The 17073-nt window shown below is 37.8% G+C and overlaps 1 protein-coding gene across 10 annotated transcripts in view; it reads right to left on the minus strand.

The window, feature by feature from the left end:
* Positions 1 to 17073, minus strand: part of ARPP21 (cAMP regulated phosphoprotein 21) — an 896408-nt gene that overhangs the window by 323230 nt on the left and 556105 nt on the right. For all 10 annotated transcript variants that reach the window (XM_029589611.1, XM_029589613.1, XM_029589614.1 and 7 more), the window contains exons 2-5: positions 6666 to 6846; positions 4565 to 4785; positions 3650 to 3691; positions 2729 to 2818 (exon numbers count right to left, since the gene is read on the minus strand). In XM_029589611.1, the coding sequence (XP_029445471.1) occupies positions 2729 to 2818; positions 3650 to 3691; positions 4565 to 4747 (315 nt within the window). In that variant the 5' untranslated portion in view covers positions 4748 to 4785; positions 6666 to 6846. The remainder of the gene's footprint in view (positions 1 to 2728; positions 2819 to 3649; positions 3692 to 4564; positions 4786 to 6665; positions 6847 to 17073) is intronic.

Consider the following 17073-nt stretch of genomic DNA (forward strand, 5'->3'; position numbering starts at 1 on the left):
AAAATTTTAATTGAACATTCTATGCAATAAGGAACAATTCACAGCAATTTCATGGAGACAGAATGTAAGTAAAATGACATTAACATTTCAGATAGCCTGGTAGTTTCCACTGATATACTCCATTGGTAACAGCTTTAGCATTTTGTTGTGTTTATGAACAGCAACTGGAGTGTGCTCTTATAACATACAATATATTACTCACATTACATAGACATTTTATAAAAGCTAAAATAGAAACCTTCCCACTACCCTTTCTATACAGCTAAAACAAACACACAAAAAACATTTACTACAATTATGTGTTTATGTGTGTGTGTGTCATTAACAACAGTTTAACCAGCACACCAGAAATTGACACCCAAGGGTCTTTGACATTTGAAAGATCTTGTACTCCTTTTGTAACTATGCTAGTTAGCAAAATATGGATTAGTGGTTTTTGTTGTTGTTTTTTTTTTTTTTTAATAGTATTTCTTCAGCTATCAGGAGCTTTCAAACTGTAGAGAGAGAGAGAGGTTGATCTTAGTTGAAACATCAATACCGATGTGATCTTCAAAAGAATAGCACATAATACCACAAAAGATGCCGCCGAACTGCCTGACCCTGCTCTATTTTTCTCTCATTTGATGTTGTAGGAGAAAAGATAAACCGTTAGCTTCCTTCAGCCTAAGACTTTTGTGCAAGGAGTATTTTCAAAAATATAAATTCATGACATTGAACTGAGCAACTGCCTGACCATTACATTAAATTTTCTTGTTGCTTTACACTTTGTCTGAATCAACATGTTTGATTACACTTGTATTTCCTGAATGACTATGGGTTTTCATTCTCCATAGCTGCCCTTACAGATGTAGCATATGGAAAAGCAGCAATATTGCGTACGCCTGCTCAAATATGGAAGGTATTTGAAACCTTGAGAAATCCTTGAGAAAATACCTGATGACTAATTTCCATTCCATTCAAGTTAGTAATGAGCAAGGCTTTTATGAATTGTAAAGAGCAAGGTCGATTAGTGTAAATAAGAACCACCTCACAAACTGATACCTACAAATAATGCTGCCAGTAACCAATTAATAGTAAATGAACGAAAGAAATAACTGAATGAAAATTAGTTTCTAAGCTAATTCCAAGATAAAAATCCACATCTGAAAATATATTATCTATAGATATATAGAGAGATTTATATCTCTACCTTAATAACTATATATAGATATATCAAAATACAGCATACATGATACAATATATCACTGACTCAGTGAGGAATTTAACTCCATAAGGTCAAATTGTGGATTCTAGCACTGGAGGCAATACACTACATAAAACTTAGTAACAAATATTTCTCTAGTATTCTTTCTAAATTCTCAGTAGGAAATAATAGCTAAAGTGTATAGAATATAAGAGGGCAACAGCTCTTGGCTACATAGAAAAGGGAACTGGATAAATATAAAGGGTCTTTTACTGGGTAGGAGCGCTAAACAAAGCAAATTTGAACAATGGAGAAAATCTGGTATATAATGTTTTTAATTCATTATATATCAATTCATATGGATTGATGCTCTCAGTTAGGATATCCAAAAGAAGCAGATTTTATATGAAAACTGTTGGTTGTTTCTTAGATGAAGATACATTCCTCCATGTATAATATTTTCAAGGCGCAAGAGATGTGCATGTCAAAATTTATACCTAAAATTGTTCGTTTACACGTAAAATAGAGGTATAAAAAGACTGTGGAAATAAAAAATTCATACACATACATGTATGCAATATAAATACATAGCACTATATATCACACCTGCAATATATTGTACACTATGCATATATTTACATTTATAGTACATATAAATCACTAGTACATACAAATTCATATATACAGTATATATTCACTACTTTACAGAAACTTAGACATAATACACTGTACAACATATATATTTTCAACAGCCAAAGAAAAATACCAGGAAACAGAATTGATAGCCTGATTTCACTTTCTCCATCTAAGATAGTATACAACTTTTTTTTCTAGTTACTATGTAGAACAGAATACAGAACAGTTTAGCAAGACTGTACTATACATAATCAATTTTAATTTTCATGAAATCTTTGCTGCCAAGACTGATTTTTTATTTGCAAATGGAAAGTATATTGCTCGCTCTTGACATGCTGAAACCATCTGGCAGAAGCGGGTTTACAGTTATACTGACAATTCGCACTAGCTGAAAATGAGGATTTAACATCCACTGTCTGAACAAGTTAAAAAAATATTTAGATGTTTGGCTTGCAACCATTCTCTGTCCTAATTCCACACTGATCTATACAGATTAACTCTTTACAGAAAAATTCTCCCAACTCTGCATTCCTACTACCATTATCTAAATTTTAGAGTGAAGATTGTATATAGTACAACTCTTGTAAATGGGAACCTGATCTTGGATTTAAGCAATGTTAAGACCCCTCTGATATCTACTGACCCTCATTATGCAAGCTTTGAATCAGAGCAGCAATATTCTGTTGTCCATCTCTAAGAGTTTTCAAAACAGTGTTATCTAAATGCAAAGTAAAATTAAATATAAAGCAAATGAATATACCTAAGCTGGATAGATACATTTTAATAGAACAAAAATAAGGTAAGAATTTTCACCAAAACAATAATAATTATTGTTATTGATTTTTTTTTTTTTAAAGATTAAAACAGAATTCTGAACAACTGACTTAGCAGCAAGCTGAGAAACCTTACCTGATTGTCTGGGAAGTCTTCTGCAACTGGCCGTGGGGAAGGATCTTCGCACACAGCGAGGCTCCGCACCAATTTACCCTTAGCACCTGACTGAATGATACAGGAAGAAGAACATACTGAATGCAGAGCTCCGAGCAGAGCCTCCATCAAAAAATTCATTTAAACTGAATGTGGTGCCCATCTAGCTCAGACAAGGTCTGAGATGCTTCTGTGACAGGGCAGATCCTTAGGGTAGCATGCCCTGTTCAACAGCCTGAATATCAACGAAATCAATACAGCTATTTCTAACTTATTCTCCCCAAGAATTATTTTTTAAAAACCCTGCAGCCAAAAACCCTAATATGAGAGTTAAAGCATGAAGCCTGGTTCTCTCCACACAGTAACTAGTTTGAACACTGGCAGTGAAGTAAATTTGTTTAAAATGTCCTATAAGAGTACAAGAAATGCCTGTACATTAAAACAATTCTCATACGCACAGTTATACCAGTTCTCTCGTTCTTCTGGCTTTCTACATTGACATTATTTGCACCGTCCAAAACAAGAACAGCAGGTTCCAAACCATGTTTAAATTCCACCCCCCCCCCCCCCACACACACACACACACACAGAGGTAGGTGGAGAAATGAAACAGGCATATCTTCCCATGCAAACATACCCATATATTCACTCAGGCATATTATTATACAATACCGACAACACAAGGCAAACCCAAAAGGAAGAAAAAAAGCGCATGGCCACTAATGCCGAAAAAACCTCCGACAATTTTAAAAATCAGATGGTTAAAAAACAAAACAAAAAAAAAAAAAAAAGAAACTGCAGATTAATGTCACACTAGAACATATGCAGCTTCCCAAATAGAACTTTTTAACAGCAGGTTAGGCAACTCAGTATGGTTCTGCGGCTGTGGATAAGTCCTCCTACCTTGGATCTCTTCTTTTGCTGGCTTTGGGATGCACCTCGTTTCTGTATGTGGCAAACGAACAGTTGACACTTAGTGGACAAATGTGCAAGGGGAACATCAGAAATAAAAACTTAATTAAATCTTTCCCAGTGCTCCCATTACCATGTACTGATTACATTGTAACGCCCTTAAACTGCTTGAAATTGCCTTTGTTGAGTTTGTGCATCAGCTTGAAGTGCACAATGGAGAAACCTGCTACCGGGCTCGATAGGGGGGGGGGGGGGGAGAACTAAAAACTCAACCTATTGACCAAGATGAGCACTTATCTTGGCCATTTATGCTCTCCTCCCCCCCCCCCCCCCAGCTGCAGAATTGTTACTGGTGTATGTACCTGTATACATTTAGAAAATGCATGCTTGTAAACATTTTTTTTAATTAAGTGCAACTGGCTGAGGGACTGGCTGAGGGATGTGTTAGGACTGTCAAATGCTTCAGTATTTGTCTTTATGGCTTTTGAAAACAGTTTCACAGACTTAATGGCTGTAAAGTCAAACAATGATACAATGAAAGAAAGAAAGAAAGAAAGAAAAAAGCAATTCCTACCTAACCCTTTTTTCATTGATCTTCATTACCATATAACAATAATAAACAGCAGCTTAATTTCTGACTGCTTGAATCCGGATTCGGTTTTTTTTTCTTCTCTGCTAGGTATCTTTTTCTTGAAATAAAATGAGGAGCCAGCTACTTTAACAATGGCAAAATACATGAAAACTGCCAGGCATGAAAAGATGAATAAAAAAAAGGGAGAAAAAAAAATCTCTTAAAGCAAATGAAAAGAAAAATGCAGAAAGAATCAATGGAGTGATCACTGCATGACATTTCCAGTGCTAAGCTCTCCTCCCCCCTCCCCCTCTTTTTTTTTTTTTTTATCTCACCTGGAACTCTGTCTTCGCATCATTCAGCTTCTCATCTTTTTCCTTCTCTTTCTCCTCCACCTCAAAGCTTTCCGTTTTATTAATGATGCATTTCTCTGGGGTTGGTGAGGAGGTCTCTGGCTCCTGCTTTTTCCCCCCAGCTTCCTCCACTGTGTCCTGGTTCAATTTGCCTTGCTCAGACATTCTCCCAGACAGAAATTAAAAGAACAAGATTTGATGACCTAGAAGGTCAAGACATAAGAAAAAAAAAAAAAGTTGGAAATAAAGAAAAAAAAAATCCCCAAGCAATTCATTTCATTTCTTTTGATGATCAGAGCAGAGGAATAGGGAAAAGGAATATTACAGTCTCCTATCATTCAGCCAGCCCGCCGCCTTGTGTACACAGTGCATGGTATGGGCTCTACGGGGAGAAAACAATTCAAGTGAAGAGGTAATAATTCAATATAAATATGAAATCTAAATTTGGCAATAAAGCTTTGCAGGGTCGGCATGTCCAGGCATCAGACTGACAGCTCCGTTATTAAAAATCCTAAGCCTCTTCCCCAGCCCTGTGTCACTCTCCCGTGCTTGGAGGTCTTACTGCAAGCCCCCGGTAAGGCGCTGCCTCTAATGAAGACATCTCAGCAGCGCCGCTGCCGCTCTCGGCTCACGACGGGGCCGCCCTTCACAGGCTCTAAATGGCTTTTCAAAGTTAAAGCCTATTATTATTATTCCACTCTCCCCCAACCCACTTCCTCTACACAACATCCCTTATCCCTCCCCCCCCCCCCCCTCCTCACCCCCTCCCCAACTGATCGGCTGTCAAATGAGTCTCATGAATAATTTAGCGACTCGCTTTTCCTCTTCCCCCGCCCCCCCCCCCCCCCAACCCAACCTGCTCTGAAAGGAAAACGGCGGCAGCAGAGAAGCAGAAGCAAATGCCAAAATACCTTCATGGCCTCTCGTTTCTTTTTAAACTGAGCTACAGCAAAAGTGATGAGGAAAGGGCGGCTCTCCTGATCGATTTTTCTCTCTTTCTTTTTTTTTTTTGGGGGGGGGGGGGTGTAAATTAGGATCCAACAGGTACCTGTTACCTGCCTCGAATCTCCTGCTAGCTGCACGATTCACCGTGGGTCCTGGCTGAGGGGCATCAGCAGAACGGCCACGCGTGCTAAAAAAAAAAAAAAGCGTGTGCGCTCTGCCATGTGTCACACGGTCTACAACCTCGGGCACATCCATCTCTTCACACCGATTCCATTTATTTATCTCCAAGTCCTCTTTGTAATCATTTGAAGACAAAAAAAGGTGGGGGGACGGGGACGGCGGCGGAGTTGTTAACTACCGACTGCAGTGAGCTTTTTTGTTTCTTTGCGCAGGATGTGAAACAGGCATCCGCCACTGCTTTGCTTTCTCTATGTATTATTATTTTTTTTTTTCAGCAAAGCACTGGAATTTCTGCTAGAGATCCGGGGCAGCTGGTAAAACGTGAACAAACTGCATCTTCTACAAATAAGTGAAATGAGAGAGGGATTTTCGGCAAATTTCTATTTGCATTTTTAGTGTTCCACCTAAACATTTTTGCTTCCGGTTTCTTGAGGTCTGTCCAGCCTGTGTATAACAACTCATCATTCCGTAGCAGGGATTAAAAAGAGGAGGGGGGGGGGGTGTTTTAAAAAAAAAAAATAAATAAAAGCTACCACAACACATATGGCTTTCTGACAATTCAGCAATTTGTGTGCCTTGCAAAAAGCACAGGCACAACTATTTCACATCTATTACTCCAAAATTATCCAACTTTCTGTCATCCTGGAAAATGGCTCCCTTCACAACATGGCTGGCAGCAGGTGATTATGTTTTTTCTTTTCCACTTCTACATTGTAGTTGAAAGCATTTCATTAAAAATTAATCCAGCCCGCTTCACAGGAAATGAAGGATTTGGAAAGCATTCTGTTATTAAATTTAACCTGTGGAACTAGGGCGTGTGTATTGTATGCAGATTTATTTATCATGTAGCTATGGAATGGAGAAGGCATACATTCACTTTAAAAAAAAAAAAAAAAAGGGTCAATGACTGGCCGTTCAATCATCTAATAACAGTCACAAACCAAGTCATTTACTGTACCTTCTGTGCAGATTTCCGCCTTCAGCTCTTGATGTCTTCTTTCTAGTGGCTTCTGTTGCTGTTCACGGGCAAAATCCACACAACTGATCAATGGCAGTGCGAGTCCCATGTCCCCATCAAAGGTTCAGAATGCCAATCTCCATGCTGGTCCCTTCAGACAGTTTGACAGATCATCATCAGCCTGGATAGAGACAAAAAAAAAAAAGTAAATAATAATGCTGGTAATAATCATGGCAGGGTTAAAGATTGAATAAGTAGAACCAGATTTTCCAACACTAATGACCAGCTTCAAGCAAATCACTTGCACAGCTTGATTCAACTCCACCTGTCTCAAGCTGCCTGCTTCTCCTCTAATGAAGGCTACAGCCGGCTGTTCGAGTCATAACAGCTCCCACGCAAAGAGCTAAAATTAACAATTGCATTATGCACTAAAGATTATTCACATCAATTTTATCCTTCTTTAGTGAATTCTGGCAGGCTGCGTTAAAAAAAAAAGGAATATTATACATCATATATATTTATATAATGCTCTTGTTTGTTTCCATGGAATCCAATATTTTCTCTGAGCAAAAACCTTGCCTGTTTTTGGAAGTACTTTAAAAAAATAAAACAAACCCCTGAAACTTAACCCTAGTTGAGGACTTTCAAACTACAAAAAAAAAAAAAAAAAAAATAGAGGCTGCATAATTCTTCCAATAGTCTAATTCAATAAAGCATGGTAATCAACCCCCCCCCCCCCCCCAAAAAAAAAACAAAACCAAACTCAAAAATTCAACACTGAAACAAATAGCAATAGAGAAACCGTCACAGTACTTGCCATCCTATGAGGTTACTGTACTGATCTCTCCTGCAGATATCCAGTTCTAAGAGAAAGAGCTTCAGTCTCTTTCCCTCCCTAGGTTAGCCAGACACAGCACCATCCTTTATTTAGGTGCATATTATGACCACAGAACATACAGGTCTCCCTGAAATGATGTGCAGCATTACCGCCCCTTTACTTGCTTTTATAGAAACTTTAATTCAAATAAACATACAAGGTCATTTTTCAATTCACGTTAGGGCCCTAACGACTTTTTTTTTCTATGCATTCTACCCTTGAGTTATCGGGGAAAATGTTTTTATCGCATGGAGAGAGAGAGAGAGAGACATGCCTTATATATACCACATGAGAGCAGACATTCAACTCGGGGGGGGGGGGGGGGGGGGGGGGGGCTGGTTTTACATACACAGTCAGAGGAATTAACTGCAAACGATATGACTGATGAATTTCTATCAATGGAATCGATGAAAGGTACCAGCAAAAGGAGTTGATTTGTACAATGCAGTCTCTGGCTAGCTTGTTGAGGGTCCCCCTCTTACAGATGTAGATATATAGCATGTCATACTGACTCTATACAGAGGTGCTCTCTCTCTCTTTCGTTGTGTGTTACGTCCCACGATAATACTGTGCATTGTGATATTTAACTATGCGATGTGGTAAGTCTACAATTCGCCAAACCATGCCCTTCTTTTTTTTTTCTTTTTTTTCTTTTTTTTTATCATGGGCACCATTTCTCCTTATATTTATAGCAATTTGTTGAATCTAGAGGAAAATTTATAAATACACAATTATGATTTCATGTGCAATGAATCAAATTTTGTCTTTTTACAAGAATTAGGTTCATCTTGTACTCCTCATAGACAGATTATTTTGTGTCATGATCATAATAAACTGTTAAAACTTGCAGTTAAATAAATATCATGCACTGTGCTTTATGGGAGAAAATAAGCTTCCCGGGTACTTTTACAGACAGGGTTTGCACTAATAATCAAAGCAAAGGTCAGCACAGGCTTTTGCTTTCAAAATTGCCCCCATTGAGTGTACCTGCCCGTCTCTGTGTGTAATTTTTATGTCAGAAACTATGTTGTTAGGTTTGAACAGTTCCTCTCTCTGCCCACTCCCTCTCCCCGGTAATGCCTCCAGCATACTGTTACTTGCTGATAAGGTTGGACAACATGCAGCGAGCCTCCCCATTTCCATGGGTAAACTACATTTTCACCTATAGAAGGGGCTTTGAATACTGCCCTCTATATGTCAGATAACATGTCTGCATTGCAAATCTTTCTTTAGGATAATATTATTTGATCCTGGTTTTCCATACTTTGAACCCAACGAACTAGCACTAAGCAGCACTATTTTGCACTGTGTCATCGCATCGGGTTGGGGAAGATTTTAGCTCTGGATGAATGTATTATCTGGCACTAGAGTAATGAAGCTTTCCGCTACTGAAGCACCTTCCCAATGCCAGCCCGTCAGAGGCTGCCACTATAAACACTGCCAGCAATGTACTGAGTCATCAGGGAGAGAATTAGCTGATAAGGAAGGTTTTTTGAGGAGAGGGCAATAGGAAAATTACTCCATGTTTGAAGACAGATAACCTATTGGGGGGAAAAAGGAGAAACCTTTACAAATGAGAAGTCAAATGAGTCAGCCCCTGATTGCTAAAGCCAGTACATTTCCAGTGCTAAATGAGACCTTCAAAAACATTACTTGGGTCCAATACTGCATTATGATTTGCACCTAAAATATACCTTTTTGTACATTTGCATACACTGCAGAATCGGCACTGTGGCAATTTTATCACTATTTAGCACCAAAATTAGGCTGCTTTTGCTGTTACACCTGCACAATGTCTTAGCATCAGAACAAAGTCCTTTCCACCAGTACTAAATCTTCGATCATTAGCACCATAGTCTTTTGTGTTTAGAATATCTATACGATTTGACTGGTACTGAAGACAACCTTAATAAGGTTCATGAGCTTCTGAGACCATGCAGGTCCCTACATTGGATGTCAAAAGCTCAATGCACTGCAGCATTTTTTAACAATTCTTATGTGGCCCCAATAAAAATAGTTTCAGAACCTGCAAAGAATACAGTCTTCTCCAAGACCAAAAGGCTGCTCTAACACTGCATTACAACACGCCTAAACTTCAGATCATTCTAAAGCATTGGTCTCTATATAAAAATATATATATAGATGGCACTTAGCAGTACCCTCTACTTTTATAAATGCGTTTTAGCTGCTATCGATAGTCCTGACAAGTGCATAGGGCATGGCATTTCAAATCCAAACGCCGTAGCCCCAAAAGATTTACTCGCACCAGATTTGCTCACCCTCCAAGACTGGGGTAGGGGGGAAAGGGGTAGAGGAGTACAAGAGTTAAACTGCGTCAGTGTTTTATGGAGAACACAGGGCTGCCACCAATACCTCTCATGTATCTAGGTGCCACCAATAAGGTAAGGTGAAGTAAACAGGAACAACTCTCCCCCCTCCCCAAACAACAAGTTAATGCTCTGTTTCCCCTCTCTACTAGATTTTTGTTCCTTTTCTCCTTTCTTCTCACCGTTCTATTTTGTTCCTTTTGAACTGTAGGACTTTTGCCTACACCTTTACATTCAAGCCTTTGGGGCCAAGATTCTCACAGTATTCTTTGCAGGTGGTTTTCATCTGTGCAATTTCTTTGGTGGATTTGTATCCCTTCCAGAAGTTGCAAAATATTAAAGCCTGAAGCAAGAGATATGCTTTTTTTTTTTTTTTTTTTAATAAGTGCAAGTAAAGTGGCTTCCAGATTTTTGCAGGGTAATTTTCTCTTTCTTTTGCCTGATCCTTAAAAAGTTCCATGACCTATAGTGATTTTTTTTTTTTTTTAAATAAAATATGTGGTCTAAAGAATGCACTCTTTCATGCATAATCTCAAGCTGATCCAATAGATGCTTAGAAAGCTGAACACTGACAGGGTTGAGAATTATTAGGCCACACTAAAGTGCCTCCTCACTTCTGGGAACACTCTCCACATGTTAACCAAGAGATTAAAACCAGCACTATCCTACATCATGCTGGTAACTTCAAGATTTATTTCAGGCTCCAAAACATGTTAACCAAGAAAACATTTGGATGAAACACTACTTTATATAGTTCAAATATCTGCACTGACTGGAGCCTCATATGGCACACCAAATATTACAACACTATTCTCCTCTATTAGTAGACCAAAGTTGAGTATGATTTGCAACAACCAGGGCCTGAGAAATTCTATTCCATTTCTTTTTTATTCCTTGTGATAAGCAAGACCTCGATGGAATCCTAAGTGTTATGATATAAGTGAGAAACTGTGTGCAGACAAGTAGAGAAACTTACATTTTACAAAAAAAACAAAAAACTGTGCGAGGTACAGGTTAAGTCTCACTTAAATCTGCAGTGTTCAGTTTTGCATTTCATATTTTAAAATTTTTTCATCGAGCTGGAAATAGTGCAAAGCAGAAGGATTGACAAATTATGAAAAGAAATGGAGAGTCTGATGTATGAAAAGAAGTTATCAAAACAAAAACTGATCTCCTTAGGAAAAATATACAGAGAAGGGATTGAAACCATTTTCCACATGCATATCAAGACAGCCTGATCACTATGAGGAACTAACAAGAGGCTTTTTCACATCTAGAACTGAGGCTAGAACAAAAGTAGATTGGGATTATAAAACAAGACGGTGAAACATCTGAATGAGCAGGTTATTTATTTCGAGAATTGTTAAAATATGGATTAAGTTGTCAGAGATGATCCCAGACACTTAAGTAAACTTCTTTTTTTTTTTTTTAATTAAGTTGAATGAATTCCAAAAAGCCATTGAATGGTATTGCTGGCATTTCAAATGTATTGAAATTCTAATTGATAGAGGTCTAATTCAGGGCTTGGTCCAATAGCCTTCCAGGAGTGAGCAGGGATTTTTAAATGTTGCTTCTGCAACATTCTGGCTTAAAAATGATATATATTTTTTTTACATTCTGTGTATTAGAACAAAACACACATTTCATTTTTCAATGTAAATGATGTATTATTGATTGTTTGTGTAAATACTGTGGATGGAACAAATCTTACCTTAACCTAAAATGATGTTACATAAATATTTCTTTACCTCGAAGTTATAAAGTTTCAGGCAAATATCGTGATATGGACAATACCGTTTTATGGAATGCCCATATTCAAAGGAAATATCAATAATACAATTTCAGTGAGGAACAGATATAATTCAGACTTTGCTATCCCTCTAATTTTAGCATCACTGATAAGCATCTACTTTAAAGCACTAAAGTTATATCCCAAAAGAGATAAAGCATTGTTACCTCCTAAGCAATCTCTCCTTATACTACAACTAATACCAGATACAGAGGTCTATTTACTAATGAATGTTACCACTTAACATGTATTAAAATGACATTAACACAACATAACATTTATCTCACTGCTAACGTATTTTTTCCATTACAGATTTTTGCATAAAAATTCAAAAGAGTAGATTAAAATGCAAAATTATGCTAATTTGCTCATATACATGTAATGTAATGTGATTTGTATTAATGCAAGAATCCATGTTAATGCTTCTGTTATTTGCCATATTTTAACTATTTCTAACAGCTGTAGTTATACTGCATTAATTGTTGTGCAACAATGTATACTGGTAAATGCATGTTACTGGAATGCTTTAACGCACTATTCACTAAAGGGTGTGAAGACTTTTCAGGGTTATTTCCAGAAAGATTTGCATACTTAAAATTGGGTTTTACACATGCAAATACACTTTACATGTACAAGTGGGCTTTTGAAAATTACTACAATATATGCCACTGAATTATCCACAGGTTTTACCTGCATTAAGCACACTTAAAGGTGAATTTTAAAAGCCCAATGCACGACCAAACCAGGAGATACATAAATATGTCAGGCTGGCACGCGCTGAGTGGATTTTAAAAGCCACCTGAGCACGTGCATAACTTCCGCTGCGCGCACAAATGGAAAGCTCCAAAAAAAAAAAAAAAGGGGTGGGGTACGTGTGTTCTGGGAGGGGCATGGGCGTTCCTGGATTTCAACTTGAAATTAGCACGTACATACTTACACGCACAGCCATGTGCTAGGGGTCCCCTTGTGCGTAACTTTACTTCTGCTATGGAGGACGTGTAAGTAATAAAATAAAGATAAACAGATCGGTGGGGTTTTAAGGGTCGTGGCTAACAGGAAAGACGGGAGGCTATTAAATTTGAAAGGTTTGGAAGTCCTATTCCTTACCTGTGTGAACTGGGAATGAACTGGTAAAACTGGTAATGGTGTTAGCACACGTCTTTTAAAATCCTCCTACTTACGCGATAGAAGCGGCATTTGCGCACATAAGCGCGCATCCACTTAAAATTGTGCGCACACGTGCATGCGGTCAGGCTATTTATAACACGCGTGCATGTTATAAAATGGCCCCATCCCTGGGTGTGGGTCGATGAACACACACACGCGTGCCTGTGCACCTGTTTAAGAGTTACCATTCCTATGTGGGCAAATGGGCTTTGGAAAATTGCCATGATATTATGCTATATTTACACTTGTAACTCCTTTGAAAATTACCTCTCCCGTGAACAGCACATTAAACATATAACAACGGCATACATTTTTAATTGGAATGTGTTTTCCTATGAACACTTTTGTTTCATGTCGTTTTAAAAACAAATTGATAGAAAACCCCCACACAAAATTTTGTGTTTTATTTTCTATTGTTTTTAGCGTTCACTATTTGTCAAAACCTAAAAAAAAGTAAATCCCCTCCACCAAAAAAAACAAAAAAAACAAATGACAATATCTGGATGGGAACTGACCCCCCCTAATAAAAAAAAAAATCAACAAAATCAATATTTTTTGGCCTGCACACCCCTAGTTTTTAATGCAGTTTAATAAATAGGCCTCTAAATATTATGAATCCTTATCAGATCCCAGCATGATCAGCTATTTGAAAACAATTTCTTTATAATTGGGAAGATACATGGAAAAAAGGACTAACATATTGTTTCTTATTCTAAACTTGACTATCTCCAGTATCGCTATATGCTCCACATATTGGAGATGCTACAGTACATGGAATTTTTCTCTCTGAACTTTAATACTGTTTAAAAGGAAATACACTTTAAAATTTTCAAAAAATTACAAATACCGAAAGCAGCAGACTACACCTTATTATTATTTTTTTTTTACCAAGACTGCTCTACAGACAGCAGCATTTATCATGCTGTCCTTGTTACTTAGTATAGTGTTTTGAATCCCAGTCCTAGTGGCACACTTAACCAGTCTGGGCCTCAGGAGAGTCACAACAAGAAAGCATAAGATATATCTGCATGTACTGGGTGTCCAATATATGCAAATATATCTAATATATACTCATTACAGATATCCTGAGCACAAGAACTGTTAGATGTCCTCTGAGAGAGAATTGAACACCATTAGCTTAGAACATTCTGGTAAAAATATGAATATCATTAACTGTTATAGGTGTAAAGGGGTTCCGGAACTGACCCTTACTATTAAGCATCTGTAGTTCCACAGACACTGCATGTGATGTCAGAATAGAATAGGAGTGGTAGAGGATGTCTGACAGTCCTCAATGGGAGAAGTAGTGAGTTCGAGAAAACTCCTGTGCCATCCTGGTTTAGGGTTCTTCAAGCCTCTTTTTGCAAGAGAGAGAGAGAGATTGAGATTCTTCAGGTCTTTCCCTCCAAGGGGCAAAAACTACCAGTCTTGCCTTTTCTCTGTAAGAAAAGGGGAATTAAACTTATGCTCCTTGATCTGTCTGAGAGGGATTTCTGCAGAGTTTGAAGAAAGAGGATTTTGCTTTTGTGGGTATCAGAAGGATGAATTCCTAACAGGGGAAGGGTCTGAAGAGTTACTGTCTGAGGAAAGCATCAGGCAAGAGACTCATCTGTTGCTGCCTACTGGATTTGAGAGAGCTGCATCCAGATGTACAGGTACTCTGGGAAGGGCTCAGTCTATGCCAACAGTATATACCTCCGGTGTTTTATTCTTATATTGAATTTCAAAAGGTGAATTTCTATGTCCCCATAAAGCAACCTTAATATAATGATCAATCGTTATTATATGTTATAAAATAATTAAGGGTGATGGGTGATTGTTTCATATATTTAAAGTCACCATCCCGGTGCCATGTTAATGCTGTAATCATTAACAACCAACCACCATCCAGACTTTAATCAAACGAAAAGTTTTTATTTTTATTTTTTTATTTTATTCTAAAATTGCAATAATAGGACACAGGAATTCCCCGAGTCTCTATATGCTAGTATTCAACTATATAATCTAGACTTCTCTCTGTGACTAGCACTTTTTAAATATTTGTTCTCAAGCCGTCAAGTTACCGCCGCTGTTACTTAGTTTGTAAGTGCTAGTCACAGAGAGAAGTCTAGATTATATAGTTGAATACTAGCATATAGAGACTCGGGGAATTCCTGTGTCCTATTATTGCAATTTTAGAATAAAATAAAAAAATAAAAATAAAAACTTTTCGTTTGATTAAAGTCTGGATGGTGGTTGGTTGTTAATGATTACAGCATTAACATGGCACCGGGATGGTGACTTTAAATATATGAAACAATCACCCATCACCCTTAATTATTTTATAACATATAATAACGATTGATCATTATATTAAGGTTGCTTTATGGGGACATAGAAATTCACCTTTTGAAATTCAATATAAGAATAAAACACCGGGTGAATTTATTGTGGATAGTGTATTGTACTCACTTGGTGAGGATCCGTTGGATATTACTTAACAGTATATACCTGCCAGGGTGTGCCGTCTTGCTATGGACTAAGTCTGTGATCCTTAAGGGACTCTTATTTTTTCTGTACTGACTGCACTAAACCTTAATATGCCAGCTATGATTTTTATGTTCCTGCAGATCGAAAGACCAGTAAAGGATTTTATTTTTGAACACCAGCTAAATTGTGTTCTGTTGCTGGACTATTTGTAGAGGAGTTCAAAGGTAGGAAAAAAAAACCACAAACATCTTGAAATGTTGACTCTTCCCTCTCCCCACCCCACGAGCATGGGTGCAGCACTGGCTCAAGACCTCCCATATGGGCCCCTGTGGATCAGAAGAAGTTGGGGGGCAGAGACTTCATAGTTGAAAAACTGCAAGTTGGAAAGGATTTGGCAGAAGAAGTCCCCCTTGCAAATTCCTTTGGGGAAAACATGATTATGTAAATGGCTGGCAAGCAAGTGCCTGGGCAGCAGGTGCAGTAGGATATGTTCTGGCACACTGTTCATGATAATCGTTAACTCTTTAAAAACTCATTAATATAAAGTGAAGTCCATAAAATGGCTCCCATCTCAGTTCCTGCCTATAAGTGGGGTGTAAGCAGAACTGAGGAGTAGCTAAGTCAGGTAAAAACTGGCAAAGAAACAGGCTACATTTAAGACTATTACTTAAGCCTGGGAAAATGAAATAGGTCTGGGTATCAAAAGTCTTGTGCAAAACGATTATGTGAAAGAAATTTAGAAGCATATGATTTTTTTATTCCTCCTGTGGAATGGCAGATAGAAAGGTAGGCAATAGCTTTTAGACCAAAATTAGGCATGAGCAGAAAATGTGATACTGCCCAGAGACAATTACTGTTAAATTGGTGCACCAGATTTCCTAATAAAAATTCAATGAACCCTCCAATATAAATGGAGGAGGCATAGTTGAGTTTGACCTTCCTTCATGTGGAATAGAGAGCAATAGTGGTTGCTTGCATTAATAAGGGCAAGAGTGAGAAATACCAGATCAACCAGAATTGGTGCAGTAGGTGAAGAAAATGACTGAGCCCTAAAAACTAGGCTGAGCACAAGCTAAGGTTTGTAGCCACCTCATATTTTTTTTATTTATTTGTTTATTTTTCTATACCGATATTCGATTCGAAATATCACACCAGTTTACATACAACAGGATGTCTAAAGGAAAGCCTTTTGGTGACATGATACAGTCTAACAGATTAACCGAGTAAATATAAAGAAACTTGCTTTACATAATAACTTTACTACAATGAGAAATTACTACTTACCAGATAATTTCCTTTTCTTTAGGACAGTCAGATAAATCCAGAACAAGTGGGATATGCACCTCTACCAGCAGATGGAGACAGAGCAAACCTGACATCACAGTATATATACTGCTGCAGTGACATTAGCCCGTCAGTATTCTCTTCAAAGGCAACTGTGGACAGACTAGCAAAAAATTAGAATAAAAACAGACAACCAATACTGTACTCAAACACCACTGACCTCAGACACAGAATGTATTAACACTAGTCTAGGGACTAGATTAACACTTACTAGTAATCCCCTGGATCACATAGCCACACAGGAGAACCATAACACAATCATTCAGCATCCAAGAGCAGGAAGCTGGATTCATCTATCTGTCCTAAAGAAAAGGAAATTATCAGGTAAGTAGTAATTTCTCATTTCTTAGTGTCCAGACAGATGAATCCAGAACCAGTGGGATTACCCAAGCTACTCCTGAACAGGGCGGGAGGCTGCCCGTGGTCTAGTCAAAA

This window comes from Rhinatrema bivittatum, chromosome 2 (assembly GCF_901001135.1).
Source record: "Rhinatrema bivittatum chromosome 2, aRhiBiv1.1, whole genome shotgun sequence".
NCBI lineage: Eukaryota > Metazoa > Chordata > Amphibia > Gymnophiona > Rhinatrematidae > Rhinatrema > Rhinatrema bivittatum.